Here is a 15,985-nt window from a genome sequence, read left to right on the forward strand (position 1 = left end):
CCATTGTAAAAACTGCAAGATTTTCCGATTTTTATTTTTAAATCTAGATAATGACGTTCTTAAAACATGTTTTTCATAAAAACTTGACACCGGTCGTTTTCTGTTAAAATATTCCCTTTAAATACAACCTATTTTTGCAAAAGTTAAATCACCAGCAACATTAAAGGGGTATGCATCTCCGATTTGTATGGCATCCACAGGATGTTGGAGAGACGCAGCTTCCACCCCTGGGACCTGCATGTATCTCTAGTATGTGGCCCACTTATCCCAGTCCCTCTGTCTTACGAGGTGGCTGCATTTTGAAACGCTGTTTCCTTATTTATCATTGACTTCTATGGCATCAGTAGAAGGTAGGATGGGGGTCAACGGCCCCATTCTAGAGTTAGATGCGGGTCCCACCTCTTATCGGACATTTATGGCATATCCTGTGGAATACCCCTTAAAGAGACTCTGCCACGTGTGCTGTCATTCACAGAAACCTTACCGAAGTGTCGGGAGTGATGAATAGACGTCGCGTCCTGGCTGGAGGTAATGTTTGTTCACTTTCAAGACACTTCAGTAAAGTTAATATGGGAGTATGTGACTGCACAACGGGATTTCGCGAGATCACGCTGTGTTGCGAGTACTGCTAGAAATGAATTGAGAGAAGTGTATGACGCTGATTGGTCAGCATCATACACTTCTCTATACAACACCCCTTTGGTAAAAAGTTAACACGCCCAGTTGTCTATTAAGAAACTAATTAGCATAAATCTAAAATTGTGCATAACTTGCTCAAAATTGATCATTTTTCAAAATAATAAACAGTTCTCTACATTACAGCGCCGATCACATTAGGAGATGGGGCACTTGCTGTCTCACGAGCACGCTGTAAAAGACAGCAAGCGTGATCTCGAGTAAGTGACACACATTAACGTTACCGAAGTGTCGGGAGTGTTTAATAGACATCGCGTCCTGGCTGGAAGCTGTCTATCTACTCTCAAGACACTTCGGTAACGTTAATGTGGGTGTAAGTGACAGTACATGAATGGGGAGAAGTGTATGATGCTGATTGGTCAGCGTCATACACTTCTCTCCACAACGCCCACTTGGTCAAAAGTAAAAACGCCCAGTTGGGCATTAAAGTCATTAGCATAAAGCTAAAATGGGTCATAACTTGGTGAATTAGTTTTTCTAAATAAAAACCACTGCTGTCACCTACATTACAGTGCCTATCACATTATGTAGGAGATAGGGCAGGTCTAATGTAGTCACTCTCTATTGAAGGACATTGAAGTTTTAGAAACCTCTGTGCTCTCTTGGAGTTTTACACTAAGGCTATGTTTACACTTGTGTTGTGGTTTTCCATTTATAACGTATGTAAAATAACTGTTGCCCCACAGACCACATTGACGTGCCATAGGGTCCATTGTGTCAACGTAGTCCTGCATGCAGTGGTAATCAAGTCGAATCTCATAGAATTTGCGATGGAGTCTTAGATGGGGGTTTTACACTGGGTGATTATCGGGCAGACGAGCGTACATAGAACGTTCGTTCCCGATTGCCCTGTGTAAACAGGGCAGCGATCAGCAGATGAAAGAGCAAACACTTGTTCATCTGCTGATCGTATCGTTTTAAAAAAAACGTAAATATTATTATTGTCGGCAGCACATCTCCCTGTGTAAACAGGGAGACGCGCTGCCGACATGATGATAATGTATGGGGGGGACGAGTTATCGGAGTAACAACCGCTCGTCCCCGTCCATAGCTCCGTGTGACAGGAGCAAACGAGCGCTGATCAATGATGTCTCGTGTAAAAGGGCCTTAATTCATTCATTTCAGTACAGATTCAAATTTCTATTAACTTAAATTATTCAGCATTTAGAGAATTGCTATTTAACAAAGTAAATTTACAGTTTAACAAAAACCAAATGTATTTATTTTCACAATGTTAGAACACTTAAGCCCTGTTCACACAGTTTTTTTGATGCGTAAACCGCGTCGGAAAACGTGCTAAAAAAGTCTGAAAATGGCTCCCATTTGTTTCAATGGGAGGCGGATGCGTTTTTTTAACCCGAGCGCTAAAAAAACGGTCGTTTACGCCTCTGACCTCCCATTGATCTCAATGGGAGACAGAGAAAGCGTATTTCGCGGCGTTTTTGCCCATGGCACTCAATGGGCGTGAGCGAAAATCGCGGCAAACCGCGTGCAGGCAGATCAAAATCTGCTTCAAAATTCCAAACGGAATTTTGAGGCAGAATTTCCCTCCTGCAAAAAACTCAGTGTGAACCGTATAGCAGCAATGTACGTTTGAATAGGATGCCAGAAAAAGTGATTGCAGGTGTGGTCCTTGAGCTCTTCTATGAGACTGTATAAATCGCTGTTTGCCCACTAGTACTACATATGCGTTGTATTCTACAACTGCACAACTGGTTTTCAGTAAACTCCACATCGTTTAGCCTATTATGACGAGACATTACTTTTTGTGTAGACATAGATAACATTTGCACTGCTCGGTGAGCTGTTTGAAGCCTAATAATTGTTTACTTTTGCTTTGATCCAGGCCTCCAACATGGAAGAGCTTATATGGGAGCAGTACACTGTGACCTTACAAAAGGTGAGCGCTCAATAGGCTTTCCTGTTTTCTTCATGTCCTTCCTAAACACCCAAATACCCAATGCATAACAGCCCATTCCTAATATTTTGTGACCTAGGAATCTTTTCACTGGGGTTACTGAAATGTGCAGGAAGTTGCGGATTCATTGGCTGCTTTAAACCATAGATCTGCTCTACCACTATACTATGAATAGAAAGCACATGGCACTTCTTCTAAAAAAGACAAGAGTGGTGACCTTGCCAGTTGTCTTATGTAGTGAACTTCAGTAGAATATAGGTTTGGCTAGTTTGTTAAAAAGACAGCATGCAGTTTGTAATATCTTTATAAATGAGTTTGCTTACAACTGCAATGTGAACTGGCATAAGATAATGTAGGTATTCTTTTAGTGTCTACCATCATTTTTACATTTACAGCGGTATTGGAATGTACTTTACTTGTTTACTTGATAGCGCACTCGGCTCCTCTGTTTTAGCCTAGTCTCTGTAGGAGGCAGACATGTCCTGCACTTGAGGAAATTCTGCTAGATGTTTTTATTTTAGTTTTTATTAAAAAAAATGTATTTCTTCCCTCACTTGGTGACTCTTCTGCGGGCGCTGGGTGGAGGCAATTCCTACTGCTTCAGTTGATGCCTGCCATTTTGGTGGATGCCCACCTCTCTGGTGGATGTTCGCTGCCTTGGACCCCCGGTCCCCTATTTTTACCGAACCGGCGGTTGAGGATGCCGGACAGCCGCACTACGTGTGCATTTTCTGACATGGTGACAGGCTGTGTCGTAAGACGACTGACCGGTATTTCCCCCTTCCCTCGCCATGGGGAGCTGCTGAGGATAGAGGGGAAGAAGCAATTCGGACTGTCAGTGGGCTTTATGGCATTATAATATATAGGGTTTTTTATTCTGAGCTGGTGTCTTTTCTAAGGGATTTCTAACACTTACGTGCTGGTAGATATTCTTTCAGCATTATCCTCTGTATTTTACTACAAGCCGTGGCGTTCCGCTGGCGGTGCCATTAATGTAGGCCCCTTCTTCGGTTCTCTGCTAGGCTGCGACCTGGCCACCCCCTTCCGCTCTCCTCCCCGCCCTGCCGTTTCCCATGCAGTTTCTTGCGTTCTGATTGGTCGCAAGGCGGGACCGGAGTCGCCTGTCCACCCTGTCCAATCGGCGCGGTGCCATTTTGGATAAAAGAGAGGGGTTATCTGTTTTCTTCAGGCACCCTTCACTCCACGAGTAGTGAACACCATAGTACACTGAGCTGGTATACTGAAGTCATGCAGTGCCGGTGAACGCTAAATGACTTCAGGGAGGACACAGCACCTAGATGGTCTGGTAGAATAGCCATTGGCTATAGTGTTTTTTTTGTAAAAGGCTCATAATGTGTCTTCAAAGGGTGCAGTACAAAGTTTCCATGCAGGCTTGCTGACTCAGTCTGTGTTCAGTGCTCTCTCTAAACCACCACAGGATTCCCCAGCTCCCATGGTTGGTGAGCATGTTACCCCCCAATGTGCTGCCTCCCTCACTCAGGCGGTTGATCGTCTCGCCCGCCTATCTCCAGCAACGAGTGAGGCCATACAATGCCTTCCTCAGCAGTTAACATCTCAATTGTCCTACCCCCTCAGGCACCACAGTCCATTCAGGCCCCCAGGCATTTTTCCCTGGATTGCACTCATTCTAGTTCTCCCAGTGTATCCTTCAAGCGGGCCAAGAAATCAAGAAGATGTCATTCTTCCTCAGATTCCTCTTCGGACAAAAATGCTGCCGAGATACTTCATTCTTTTCAATCAAGAGATATGAGATATATCTGAATCCGCTTTTTCAGGGGACGTCTCTATCAGTCTCAGAGTTTGTGTGTGAGGCTGTGTTCACACGACCTATTTTGAGACGTAAACGAGGCGTATTATGCCTCGTTTTACGCCTGAAAATAGGGCTACAATACGTCGGCAAACATCTGCCCATTCATTTGAATGGGTTTGCCGACGTACTGTGCAGACGACCTGTCATTTACGCGTCGTCGTTTGACTGCCTCGGCAAAGAAGTGCAGGACACTTCTTTCAGACGTAATTTGAGCCAATTTGAAGTCAATGAAGAGCAGCTCAAGATTTACGAGCGTCAGACGCCTCGCATAATACGAGGAGGAGCTTTTACTTCTGAAACGAGGCAGCTGTTTTCTCCTGAAAACAGTCTGTCATTTCAGACGTAAAAGGCACTTCTCGTGTGCACATACCCTGAAAGAAGCGAATCCACTCCTCCTGCTGTGAAGGATCTCATTCAGGCAGTGAGAGATATACTTAAAGAGGCTCTGTCACCAGATTTTGCAACCCCTATCTGCTATTGCAGCAGATAGGCGCTTCAATGTAGATTACAGTAACGTTTTTATTTTTAAAAAACGAGCATTTTTGGCCAAGTTATGACCATTTTCGTATTTATGCAAATGAGGCTTGCAAAAGTACAACTGGGCGTGTTGAAAAGTAAAAGTACAACTGGGCGTGTATTATGTGCGTACATCGGGGCGTGTTTACTACTTTTACTAGCTGGGCGTTGTGTATAGAAGTGTCATCCACTTCTCTTCACAACGCCCAGCTTCTGGCAGTGCAGATCTGTGTCGTCACTCACAGGTCCTGCATCGTGTCGGCACCAGAGGCTACAGATGATTCTGCAGCAGCATCGACGTTTGCAGGTAAGTAGCTACATCGACTTACCTGCAAATGCTGATGCTGCTGCAGAATCAACTGTAGCCTCTGGTGCCGACACGATGCCGGACCTGTGAGTGACGTCACAGATCTGCACTGCCAGAAGCTGGGCGTTCTGAAGAGAAGTGGATGATACTTCTCATCAGAACGGCCAGCTAGTAAAAGTATTAAACACGCCCCGATGTACGCACATAATACACGCCCACTTGTACTTTTACTTCCAACACGCCCAGTTGTACTTTTGCAAGCCTCATTTGCATAAATACGAAAATGGTCATAACTTGGCCAAAAATGCTCGTTTTTTAAAAATAAAAACGTTACTGTAATCTACATTGCAGCGCCGATCTGCTGCAATAGGAGATAGGGGCTGCAAAATCTGGTGACAGAGCCTCTTTAACCCCTTAGTGACCAGCCTATTTTAGGCTCTAATGTCCAAGCAATTTTTTTCACTTTTCTATAGTCTCATTCAAAAAGCTATAACTTTTTCATCTTTTTGTCGACCTAGCTGTATGAGAACTTTTTTTTGGTTTTGATTTGTTGTACTGTTTAATGGCATCATTTTGGGGTGCATATCATTTTTTGATTAACTTTTATTAACTTTTTTTTTTGGGGGGAATAGAGAACTCCTGAAATTCCGCCATTGTTCTATGTGTTTTAAATTGACGCCGTTCACTGTGCGGCGTAAATAACAAGTTACCTTTATTCTATGGGTCGGTACGATTACGACGATATCACATATGTATAGTTTTTTTTTTATGTTTTACCGCTTTTGCACAATAAAAACTCTTGATCTAAAATTATTTGTTTTTACATCGTCTCGTTCCAAGAGCCGTTTTTTTTATTTTTCAGTCCATGTAGTGATGTGTGGGCTTGTCTTTTGCAGGATGAGACGTAGTTTTGATTGGTACTGTTTTGGGGTACATGAGAATTAGTAATTGACTTTTTTGGGGTGGGTCAATGAAGAAAAAAAACCGCAATTTCGCAGTTTTTTGCGTTTTGTTTTTTTACAGTGTTCAGTGTTTTTTGCGGCTCAAATTACATATTAACTTAGTTTGGGTCGTTACGGTCGCGGCGATGCCATATATGTATACTTATTTATTTTTTACACTTTTACTAAATAAAACCACTTTTTCTGGAAAAATGGTTTTACTTTTTTTTTTAATTCATTTTTTATTTCACATTTGTGTGTGTGTGTATGTATATATATATATATATATATATATATATATATATATATATATATATATATTATAAATATTTTTTTTTTTTTTTACACCTGCTAGGGGACTTTACTATGCGATCTTGGGATCGCTGCTATACTGCTTTTGTATACTTGGGCAATAATGCTTTGGTATACTGTCAGTGTAAAACTGACAGGCAATCTATTAGGATAGGCATATGCCCAGGGCAGACCTGGGGGGCCTTTATCAGGTACCCGGCTGCCATGGTACCCCATTGGATGCCCGCATTTGCAGGCCGCCGATGGCTGAGAGAGGGAGCTCCCTCCCTCTGTAAATGAGTTAAATGCTGCGGTTGCTATTGACCGCAGCATTTAGCGGGTTAAACGGGCGTGATCGAAGTAAAATTAAAACGCGGCCGTTGGAGCATGATTCCGGCTGTCATCAGACGGACGATCCCCGGCACCAGCCTGCACGGGACACGACCTAGCCTAAGGCCTCTTAGTGACCGCCGTGAAAAAGGCTTATTGGAGGTCACCAAAGGGTTAAGATTTCGGATGATCCTGCTGAATCCCCACAGAATGAGTAATTATTGCATCACCACAGGTGACCCCCTCTTTTCTTTCCAGATCATAAGTGTTTTGAGATGTTGTTTTCTGATGCATGGAAACATCCTGACCGGTCTATGCACATGTCTAAGGGTATGTTCACACGCTTAGCAAAAAACTTCTGAAAATACGGAGCCGTTTTGAAGGGAAAACCAATCCTGATTCAGATTTTTTTTTTTAAAGTTAACTAGAGTTTTTCACGGCTGTTTTTGGAGCCATTTTTCTATAGTCCATGAAAAAAGGCTCAAGAAGTGACATGCACTTCTTTTTCGTGGGTGTTTAACGCGACCGTTTTTCAAAACTGCAGCGTAAAAAAACGCCCAGTCTGGACAGAACGCCGTTTATCCCATTGAGATCAATGGGCAGTTGTTTGGAGATGTTCTGCTTCCGAAAATAAGCTGTGTGAACATACTCTAAGGGTGCAGTCTATGTTTCCTTTCTCTGAGTGTTTTTCCAAATGGTCATCTCATCCCAAGGTAGATGCTCCCATGGCCCGGCTTTATGAAAATACTGCCTTACCGGTTGCAGATGCTTCTACCTTCAAGGATCCAGTTGATGCAAAAGTGGAGTGTATGGAAAAAGCCACTTTGAGCACGGCCGCGGCTTCAGTCAGACTCTCTTTTGCAGCATATTGTGTTAGATTGGATAGTATTAAACTAGCTACTCAACTACCAGACGCAATTGATTCAGGGGACTCTTGTGGCTACGTACTTATTAGCTGCACAGCTTTTGCAGATGTCTAAATATATCTGTGATGTCTCCGTCCAAGCTACCCAACAGTCTGCTAAGGCGGTAGCTGTCTGCAGGGTCGTTTGGACTATGAACTGGGATACGGACACTGCCTCTAGGAGGGTTTTCACCCTTCCATTTGCCCAGGATCACATTGATGGCCCTGACCTGGTCCAACATAATCATGAGGCTACAGGAGGTAGTAGCACTTTACTTCCTTAGTCAGAAGACAAAGGTGGTTTAGTTCATTTTGGTACGCTGCTCCACGTCGGAGGCAGAAGTCGCATGCCTCCCGTCCCTTCCGAGCACAGAGACCTTCCTTCCAGTCTAAAAACTCCTGGCAACCCCGCAACAGACCCGCTAGACCTGCACCGGGACAGCGGGCTTCCACAGCCTGAAAATTTGCCCTCATCCGAGCTGCTTCCTCCAGTGGGGCGGGTGTGTGTGTGTGGGGGGGGGGGGGGTGGATGGCTGCTTTCCTTCCATGAGACATGGCTCAAAAATGTCAGATGCCTGGGTATGAGAAGTTGTGTAGACTGGCTACAAAATAGTGTTTTCTTCGCGCCATCCCGTCTGGTTTTTCCGGTCAATGCCCCTCCAGGGCCAAAGCCTTTTCCCAAGCCACTCCAAGCCCACTCCATCAAGGGGTAAATGTCCCAGCAGCAACTCCAAACCTTTTCACAGTACAAAAGAAGGACGGATCTCTTCGACCCATTTTGGATCTAAAACGTCTCAATCGACATGTAAAGATTCAAAGGTTTCACATGGAGTCTCTGGTATTGGTGGGCGCATCCTTGGAGGTAGACTAGTTCCTGACTTCAGTAGACCTCAAGGATGCTTATCTTCATATTCCCATTGCTCAAGTATATCAGCGTTTCCTGCACTTTGCAGTAGGTGCCGAGCATTTCCAGTTTGTGGTCCTTGCCTGGCCATGGCACCAAGGGTCTTCACCAAGGTCATGACGGCGCCCATGGCTCTCCTCAGATCCAGGGGGATAGTGGTTATCCCATGCTTGGACGATCTTCTGGTGAAGGCACTTTCCAAACGGGACAGCCTGGACAGTCTCAACATTACACTGGACTGTCTTCGCAGATACGGATGGCTCCTCAACATCACCAAGTCATCTCTTGCTCCTCGGAGAATGGGGTTTCTGGGGATGGTCCTAGATACACAAGCAGCCAGGACATTCTTACCCAAGGACAAGATCAGACAGAGAGTGACAGTACTCCACAGAAATGCTCTTCTGCTTTTGCATGAAAGTCCTGGGGACAATAGTCTCAACCTTCGAGGCAGTCCGTATGCTCTATTTCACTCCCGATCTCTAAAGCTGGCGAGTCTATCTTGTTGGCACAAGTCTCCGAACTCCTTTGGACTGATGATCCATCTGCCCCCTTCAGTCAAGAAGGAGCTTCTGTGGTGGATGTCTTTCCCCAACATCTCAGGAAAAACCCTTCACAATGCTCCACTGGCAATTCGTCAAAACTGACGCAAGTTTGTCAGGCTGGGGGGGGGGGATCTTTGGCTGCCTCACAGTCCAGGGTGCCTGGCCTGAAGCTCAACATCTTGGAGCTGAGGGCCATCTTCCTGGCCATGTCTCACTGGACGTCTCTAGGGTCTTCCAGTGCAGATACAGAAAGACCACTCAACGGCAGTGGCGTACCTCAATCATCAGGGAGCTACAAGAAGCTGGACTGTATGGATGAAACTGCCAAGAGTCTTCGCTGGGTGGAACAAAGTGTCCCAGCAATCTCCGCAGTGCACATCCCAGGAGTAGACAACTGGGAGGTGGATTACCTGTGTCTGGAACGCCTGGATCCCGGAGAATGTTCTCTTCATCCAGAGATTTTTCACCGCGTTTGCGTTCGGTGGGGTTCCTGGATATGGATCTCTTTGCCTCTCACCTCAATCACAAGTGCCTGGACTAGGTCACCAGAACCAGGGATCCCAGGGCCATAGGAGCTGATGCTCTGGTTCTCCACTGGTCGTCCTTCAACCGCTTATCTTTTTCCTCCCCTTCCACTCCTGCCTCGTGTGCTGAAAAGGGTCAAGGACACAGGAATCCCAGCCATTCTGGTGGCCCCAGGCAGGTCTCGCAGAGCTTGGTATGCGGATCTCCTGCTCCTGTTAGCAGACGCCCCGTGGCCGCTTCCACTGCGGCGCGACCTCCTTTCCCAGGGTCCAATGTTACACTCTGATTTACCTTGGCTGTGTTTGATGGCTTGGCTGTTTGAAACTGTGGTTTTGAAGTTCAAAGGCTTCTCTAATCTGGTCATTCAGACCATGATTAAGACCCGGAAGAATCAATCCCAAAGAATTTACCATCGTACTTGGTTAGCTTATTTCAGTTTATGTAAATCCCATTCGTTCCATCCCGCAAATTCTGGCCTTCCTCCAGGTCGGTTTGGATCAGGAACTCAGATTGGCTACTTTTAAGGGGCAGATCTCAGCCCGATCTATTCTTTTCCAACACATTTTAACTTTTCGCGCTCCAATTAAGACTTTTTGCAGGTTGGACTTAGCTCCTCCTTATTGGTCTCCTCTGGAACCTTGGGACCTCAATCTGGTCCTTGACATTCTCCAGGCTGCACCCTTCGAACCTTTGCAGGAAGCAGCTCTCAGGATCTGAAAGGTAGTTTTCCTTGTGGCTATCACCTCTATCTGTAGAGTTTCTAAGCTGGCAGCTTTGTCCTGCAAACCTCCATTTACATTTTTTCATAGGGACAAGGTGCCATCCTGCCTTCCTAAGGTGGTTTCCTACTTTCATCTTAATGAAGACGTCATCCTTCTTTCTTTTTGTCCTAAACCTTCTCATCCACGAAAACGTGCCTTACATTGCTTGGATGTCGTTGGAGCCCTTTGGGTCTACATTGTAGCTACGAAGTCATTCCGGAAGACGAACTCCCTATTTGTTCCTGAGGGCCCTAGTAAGGATGGCCCAGCTTCAAAGGCTACCATTGCTAGCTGGATAAGTTTGGCTTTTAAAAAGGCCTATTCTGCTACGGGTAGGGAACCTCCCTTCTGGGTCACTGCTCCATTCTACTAGGGTAGTTGGGGCCTCCCTGGGCAGTGCGGCGTCAGGCATCTGCCCCTCTGGTCTGTAAAGCCGCCACCTGCTCCTCATGACATACTTTTTCGAGGTTTTACCGGATCAATTCTTTGGCTTCTGCCGATGTCCGTTTGGGTCTGGAGGTGTTGCAAGCCGCCATGGTTGTCCGCATGGCTGATTATTTTTACCCAACTAAGGGACTCCTTTATGACGTGCCATGGTACTGTGTCCCCCAGTGAATACTTTAACGAGAAACCAGGATTTTTGTACCAGTAAAATACCTTTCTTGTTGAATTCACTGGGGTCTTGCCCTACTTCTTTATTGGTTATGTTTTTGGGCTTCTTGAGGCTTTTCTCATTGGAAGCATATTGTGTTAAATTTTCTCTGCTCTCCTACTGCTCTTGGTACAAACTGAGGCGCTGAGGCTCAGCAGAGGGCATAGCCCACTGGGCGGAGCCGCACCTTTTTTTTATTTTTATATTTACCTAGTGACAACGGCCTATACCCATGGTACTGTGTCCCCCAGTGAATTCAATGAGAGGTATTTTACTCGTAAGTACAAAAATCCTGTTTTTTTTTTTATTTTATTTATTTTTTCCATTGGTCGGAAGTGGTTTACTGTAAAAATAGTAAGTTGTACATAAAGATAACTAAGCACATTGTATGTACACATTGTGCCTAAGTCTTGTTAATGCTAAATACCACTTCTCTGAATCCATAAAGTAGCCTTATGAAAGGGTGCATGCTAGAATAATACATGTAAATGACAATCTGTCTCATAGTTCTCTCATTTACCAATCCTAGAACACCAAAGAACTTTGCAACTTATTCAGGGCCTTTCTGAAATGGACTCGTTCCTAAATATATGCTATTGAATATATTGAAGATTTTAGCACTCGGCACATCCATGGTTCTAGTTACTTTAACTGCAAGAGTACATAGGGAGTCTCAGCTGGCATCTCTACAGGACCATGGTACGGGTGTCTAGCTATAAGGGGTATGGTTAATTTCTAAAGATCCGCCACGGCTCTATAATGCATTAGACTAATCAGAGCCATCAACCACTCTAAGGCTTTTTTTTTTTTTTTTCACATCTGCTTAAGATATATAGTTATATCTGCAAACGGGTAATGTAACCGGAGTTTGGGGTGTCCTTGCTTTTTACATTACCACTAGTCTCCAGCATTACAACATGACCATCCTTATCCTGTTCAGTTATGTCTTGTGGATGAGAAGTCAGATTTTATAAATCAGAACCACATCACGTTATCTTAATTTTTTTCAGTTGGCGAAAGTGTCTTATTACTTGTCAGTATTGTGCGAAACTAGACGTGGACCGCACATCCACAATATATATATGTTGATCTGAGCCGCTAAGCATAATTTATGAACATGAGGTTCTTAACATTTTGATCAAACTGTATAAGCCCACTTGCCACTTCAAGGCGACCTCTTTCAAAGTGGGTCCTTACTTTATCGGTTGCAGCACCACATGGTGGCCACTGCCACCGCAGCACCGCTCCTACAGAGGGAGCAACCAAGAGGCCCAAAAGCACCCATGCTATTAGGCTGTGCCAAGCCTCCTTGGCTCTGGGCTACGTCCCACCCATACGTTCAGCACCAGATACTATCCCACAGCACCACAACATGTGAGCAGATGGAATAAGCTCACCTTACCATGTGGCCAACTGAGCGCACAGGCAAGCGCAAAAAAACTTATGAGGTAATTGTCTTATTACTTGTTCACAATCGTCTTGGAAGCAATGAATTAATATAATGCAAATGTATGCTTTACAGGATATCAAAAAGGGTTTTGGCATAGCAGTCTCTGGAGGAAAAGATAACCCACACTTTGATAATGGTGAACCTTCTATTGCCATTTCTGATGTCATTCCTGATGGTCCAGCTGATGGCATCCTCCAGTAAGTATTGCATTGTAAATGGCAGCCTAATTAAAATGGTGTTTTCTTAAATAGGACCTATTATAAAAACCTTGCCTTTTATAAATTCTTATGTTGCTGCTTTTAAAGTCAAGAAATAAAATAAATGCGGTTTTAGTGTAGTTGTGTATTCCACGCTTATTGCGTGGTGATTTCAGTGAATGTCTACCAATTACCAGCTGAGTGCATGGGCTTGTTTAACCCTTTAAAGACCAAGACCTTCAGAAGCCTGAATGTCCACAGCAAAATCTTACCTTTTGAAATGTCACATTTTAAGATTGTTAATATTGTTTACTTTGGCCAAATATATATTTGTTGTACTTTTTAATGTTATTAGTTAGACTGAACAAATTTATTTAACAAAATATTCCCTGTTCTATGTATAAGGCCCCATGCACACAAACGTGCTTTTGCGGCCGCAATTCCCCCGAAAATCCACGGGAGAATTGCGGCCCCATTCATCCCTATGGGGCCATGCACATGACTGTGGTTTCCACGGTCCGTGCATGGCCCAGGAGCCCGTACCGCAGAAAGAACGGGCATGTCATATTACGCCCGTGTTCTGCAGTCCAGGCTCATAGGAAATAATTGATGCGGCCATGTGCACGGCCCGCGATTTGCGGGCGGCTTGCGGATGACACTCCGCCCCTGGCCGACCCGAAAATCACGACTGTGCACATGGCTACGGTCGTGTGCATGAAGCCTAACTATGCCAAATCCGAGTGTTTTGCTCAACCTGCGTAATTACTGTAATGCCCAAGTACACAGGTCCTTTTTTTTTTTCTGCCCCCCTCTCGCACCTCCTGCTAGAAGGTTGTATGTAGGATCTGTAAGCGGGGCTCCAAAGCACCCGTGTGAAGAATTTTTATTGGAGGTGTAAGAGCACATAGGGGCGAGGCAAGGGATACAATTTGATATGACACTATGTTCTGTAATACGGATGTATTATTATATGGGTCTATGACGGCCAGGTAAAATCTGTTCATGTCAGAGGATGGTCCGTGGCAGTGTTGGTGGGTTGACTTATTTTAATTTTATTTTTTATTTTTTTTTATATCTTTTTATTTTTTATAGTTCTTGTTAGAATTAGCATTTCTTTTTTTCTTTTTTTCTCCTAGGTTTGAAGGAAAATTATATAAAGATAATCTGTTATCCCAGAATTCCTCTGTATGCAGATTACAGCTAATAGTAATCCAATGTCTGCTGGCCATTAGATCACGATTAGCTGAGATCTATGTATAGAGCAATACTGTGAGGTCAATGATCATGTGCATGCTCTTCTTCCCCATGTGCCAGTTGGGGGTCCTATAATGTAATTGCAACGTCACTGGTTTCCTTGGCAATGGCCCAAATGCAGAAAGGAAGCTTCCTGCATTTGGTCCCCGATCTGCCATTAAAGAGGAACATGTATAATCGACGTTCCAGCTGCACTTGCCATCGGCTGCTGAAATGTTAGTATATGTATTGTGGTTGTCTAGGAGTTAACATCCATGGTCAGCTGTACACGGTGTATTAAGATTTAAAGATGTTAAATTTAAAGATCAAAAAGATTTTACAGATGTTAACGATAATCTTGTCAATTTGTACTATAAGAAGACTGGTTCCAACCCGTGGAAATCTGCTCAATTTGAAACACGAAGGGTGACACTTCTAAATGTTTCCTCAGTTGGTAGTCTTAATCACATTTACTCTATTGCCCTATAAGACTTGGTTCACCTGTTGCATTATCCACCACAAACCGTGCCAAAACCATGCTATTTTGCCACAATTTTCACAAAATGGCACAGTTTTGCGACTATTTTTGGCAAAAACTTCGAAAAGTACATGTAGGGTAAAACTGGCCTTACACATGAGAGAAGTCAGCCAAACCAGTCTACAGATGGGATCGGCTGACAATCTCGTGTGTATGGGAGACTGCCGACTGTTCCCCAACGGCAGATGGGGTGGTGGAGTATTTAAACTAGGGCTGTGGAGGGAGGTCAATGTAGATAATAAAGGGGTAGTTAGGTTAGAGAGGGGTCAGACTATATTGGTGGGGGAAGAAAGACTGTGGGGAGAGGACTAGACAACAGGATAAGGAGATCTTTTTGTTACAAAACAGCAATGAAAATAAAAATGCCCGAATGTCAAATCAAATGTCTGATACTGAAAGGGAAAAACTGAAAGGCAAGTTAAAGTGTATGTTCACAAATGCCAGAAGGTCTAGCAAACAAAATGGGGAAGCTGGAGGCCTTGGTACTGGAAGAAAATATAGATATAGTTGGTGTTTCTGAAACATGGCTAGACTCTTCATATGACTGGGTTGTAAATCTACCGGGTTTTACACTTTCGGGAAGACAGGACAAATAGGAAAGGTGGTGGTGTATGTCTGTATGTTAGAAGTGATATGAAGGGGCAATAGTGGGTGAGGATTGTGAGGAGATTGAAACTTTGTGGGTGGAATTACAAAGGAAGGTAAACACTGAAAATATTACTTTTGGTGTAATCTATAGACCCCCCCAATATAACTGAAGAGGGAGGTCAAATATATAAACAAATGGAGCGGGCTGCACAGGCTGGTACTGTAGTGATAATGCAAAATTTTATTTACCGCAATATTAATTGGGTCATGGTTCGGCTTCAACTGCAAAGGGGAGAAATTTCCTCAACCTGTTGCAGGAAAATTTAATGGCCCAGTTTGTGGAAGACCCGACTAGAGATGAAGCTCTGTTGGATCTGGTCGTTTCTAATAATGCAGAACTTGTTGGGAATGTCAATGTTCGTGAACCTCGGTAACCGTGATCACAATATAGTTTCATTTTACCTATACTGTTAAAAACACACAGGCTGGAAGGGCAAAAACACTTCATTTTAAAAAGGCCAATTTCCCCAGGATGAGGGCTGCAATTCAGGATCTAGACTGGGAAGAACTAATGTTACAAATGATAAATGGGAATTTTCAAATCTACTTTGGGTAATTATAGTGCAAAATTTATTCCTATAGGTAACAAGTATAAACTACTAAAATTAAACCCCACATGGCTTATACCAGGGGTTTCAAGCACGCAGCCCGCGGGACACAGATCCGCCAGTAGAGTCTCTGCTCTAGGACTCTGTGGAATTACCTGACATCGCTGTCCACATATGGACAGCGATGTCTGGGGCTTCCCCAGAGCAGGAGTCCCAGTGATGTCAGGAGCACAGCTGGAGTTCCAGGAAAAGC

General features: G+C 44.2%; 1 protein-coding gene across 4 annotated transcripts in view; it reads left to right on the plus strand.

Moving 5' to 3' along the window:
* TJP2 (tight junction protein 2) overlaps positions 1–15,985 on the plus strand; it is a 191,716-nt gene that overhangs the window by 109,553 nt on the left and 66,178 nt on the right. For 3 of the 4 annotated variants that reach the window (XM_075827893.1, XM_075827885.1, XM_075827876.1), the window contains 2 exons: positions 2,543–2,596; positions 12,641–12,765. In XM_075827893.1, coding sequence (XP_075684008.1) covers positions 2,552–2,596; positions 12,641–12,765 — 170 coding nt within the window. In that variant the 5' untranslated portion in view covers positions 2,543–2,551. Of the gene's footprint in view, positions 1–475; positions 529–2,542; positions 2,597–12,640; positions 12,766–15,985 lie in introns of all 4 variants that reach the window. The other variant, XM_075827902.1, reaches the window with a different exon arrangement.

Source organism: Rhinoderma darwinii, chromosome 1 (assembly GCF_050947455.1).
Source record: "Rhinoderma darwinii isolate aRhiDar2 chromosome 1, aRhiDar2.hap1, whole genome shotgun sequence".
Taxonomy (NCBI): domain Eukaryota; kingdom Metazoa; phylum Chordata; class Amphibia; order Anura; family Rhinodermatidae; genus Rhinoderma; species Rhinoderma darwinii.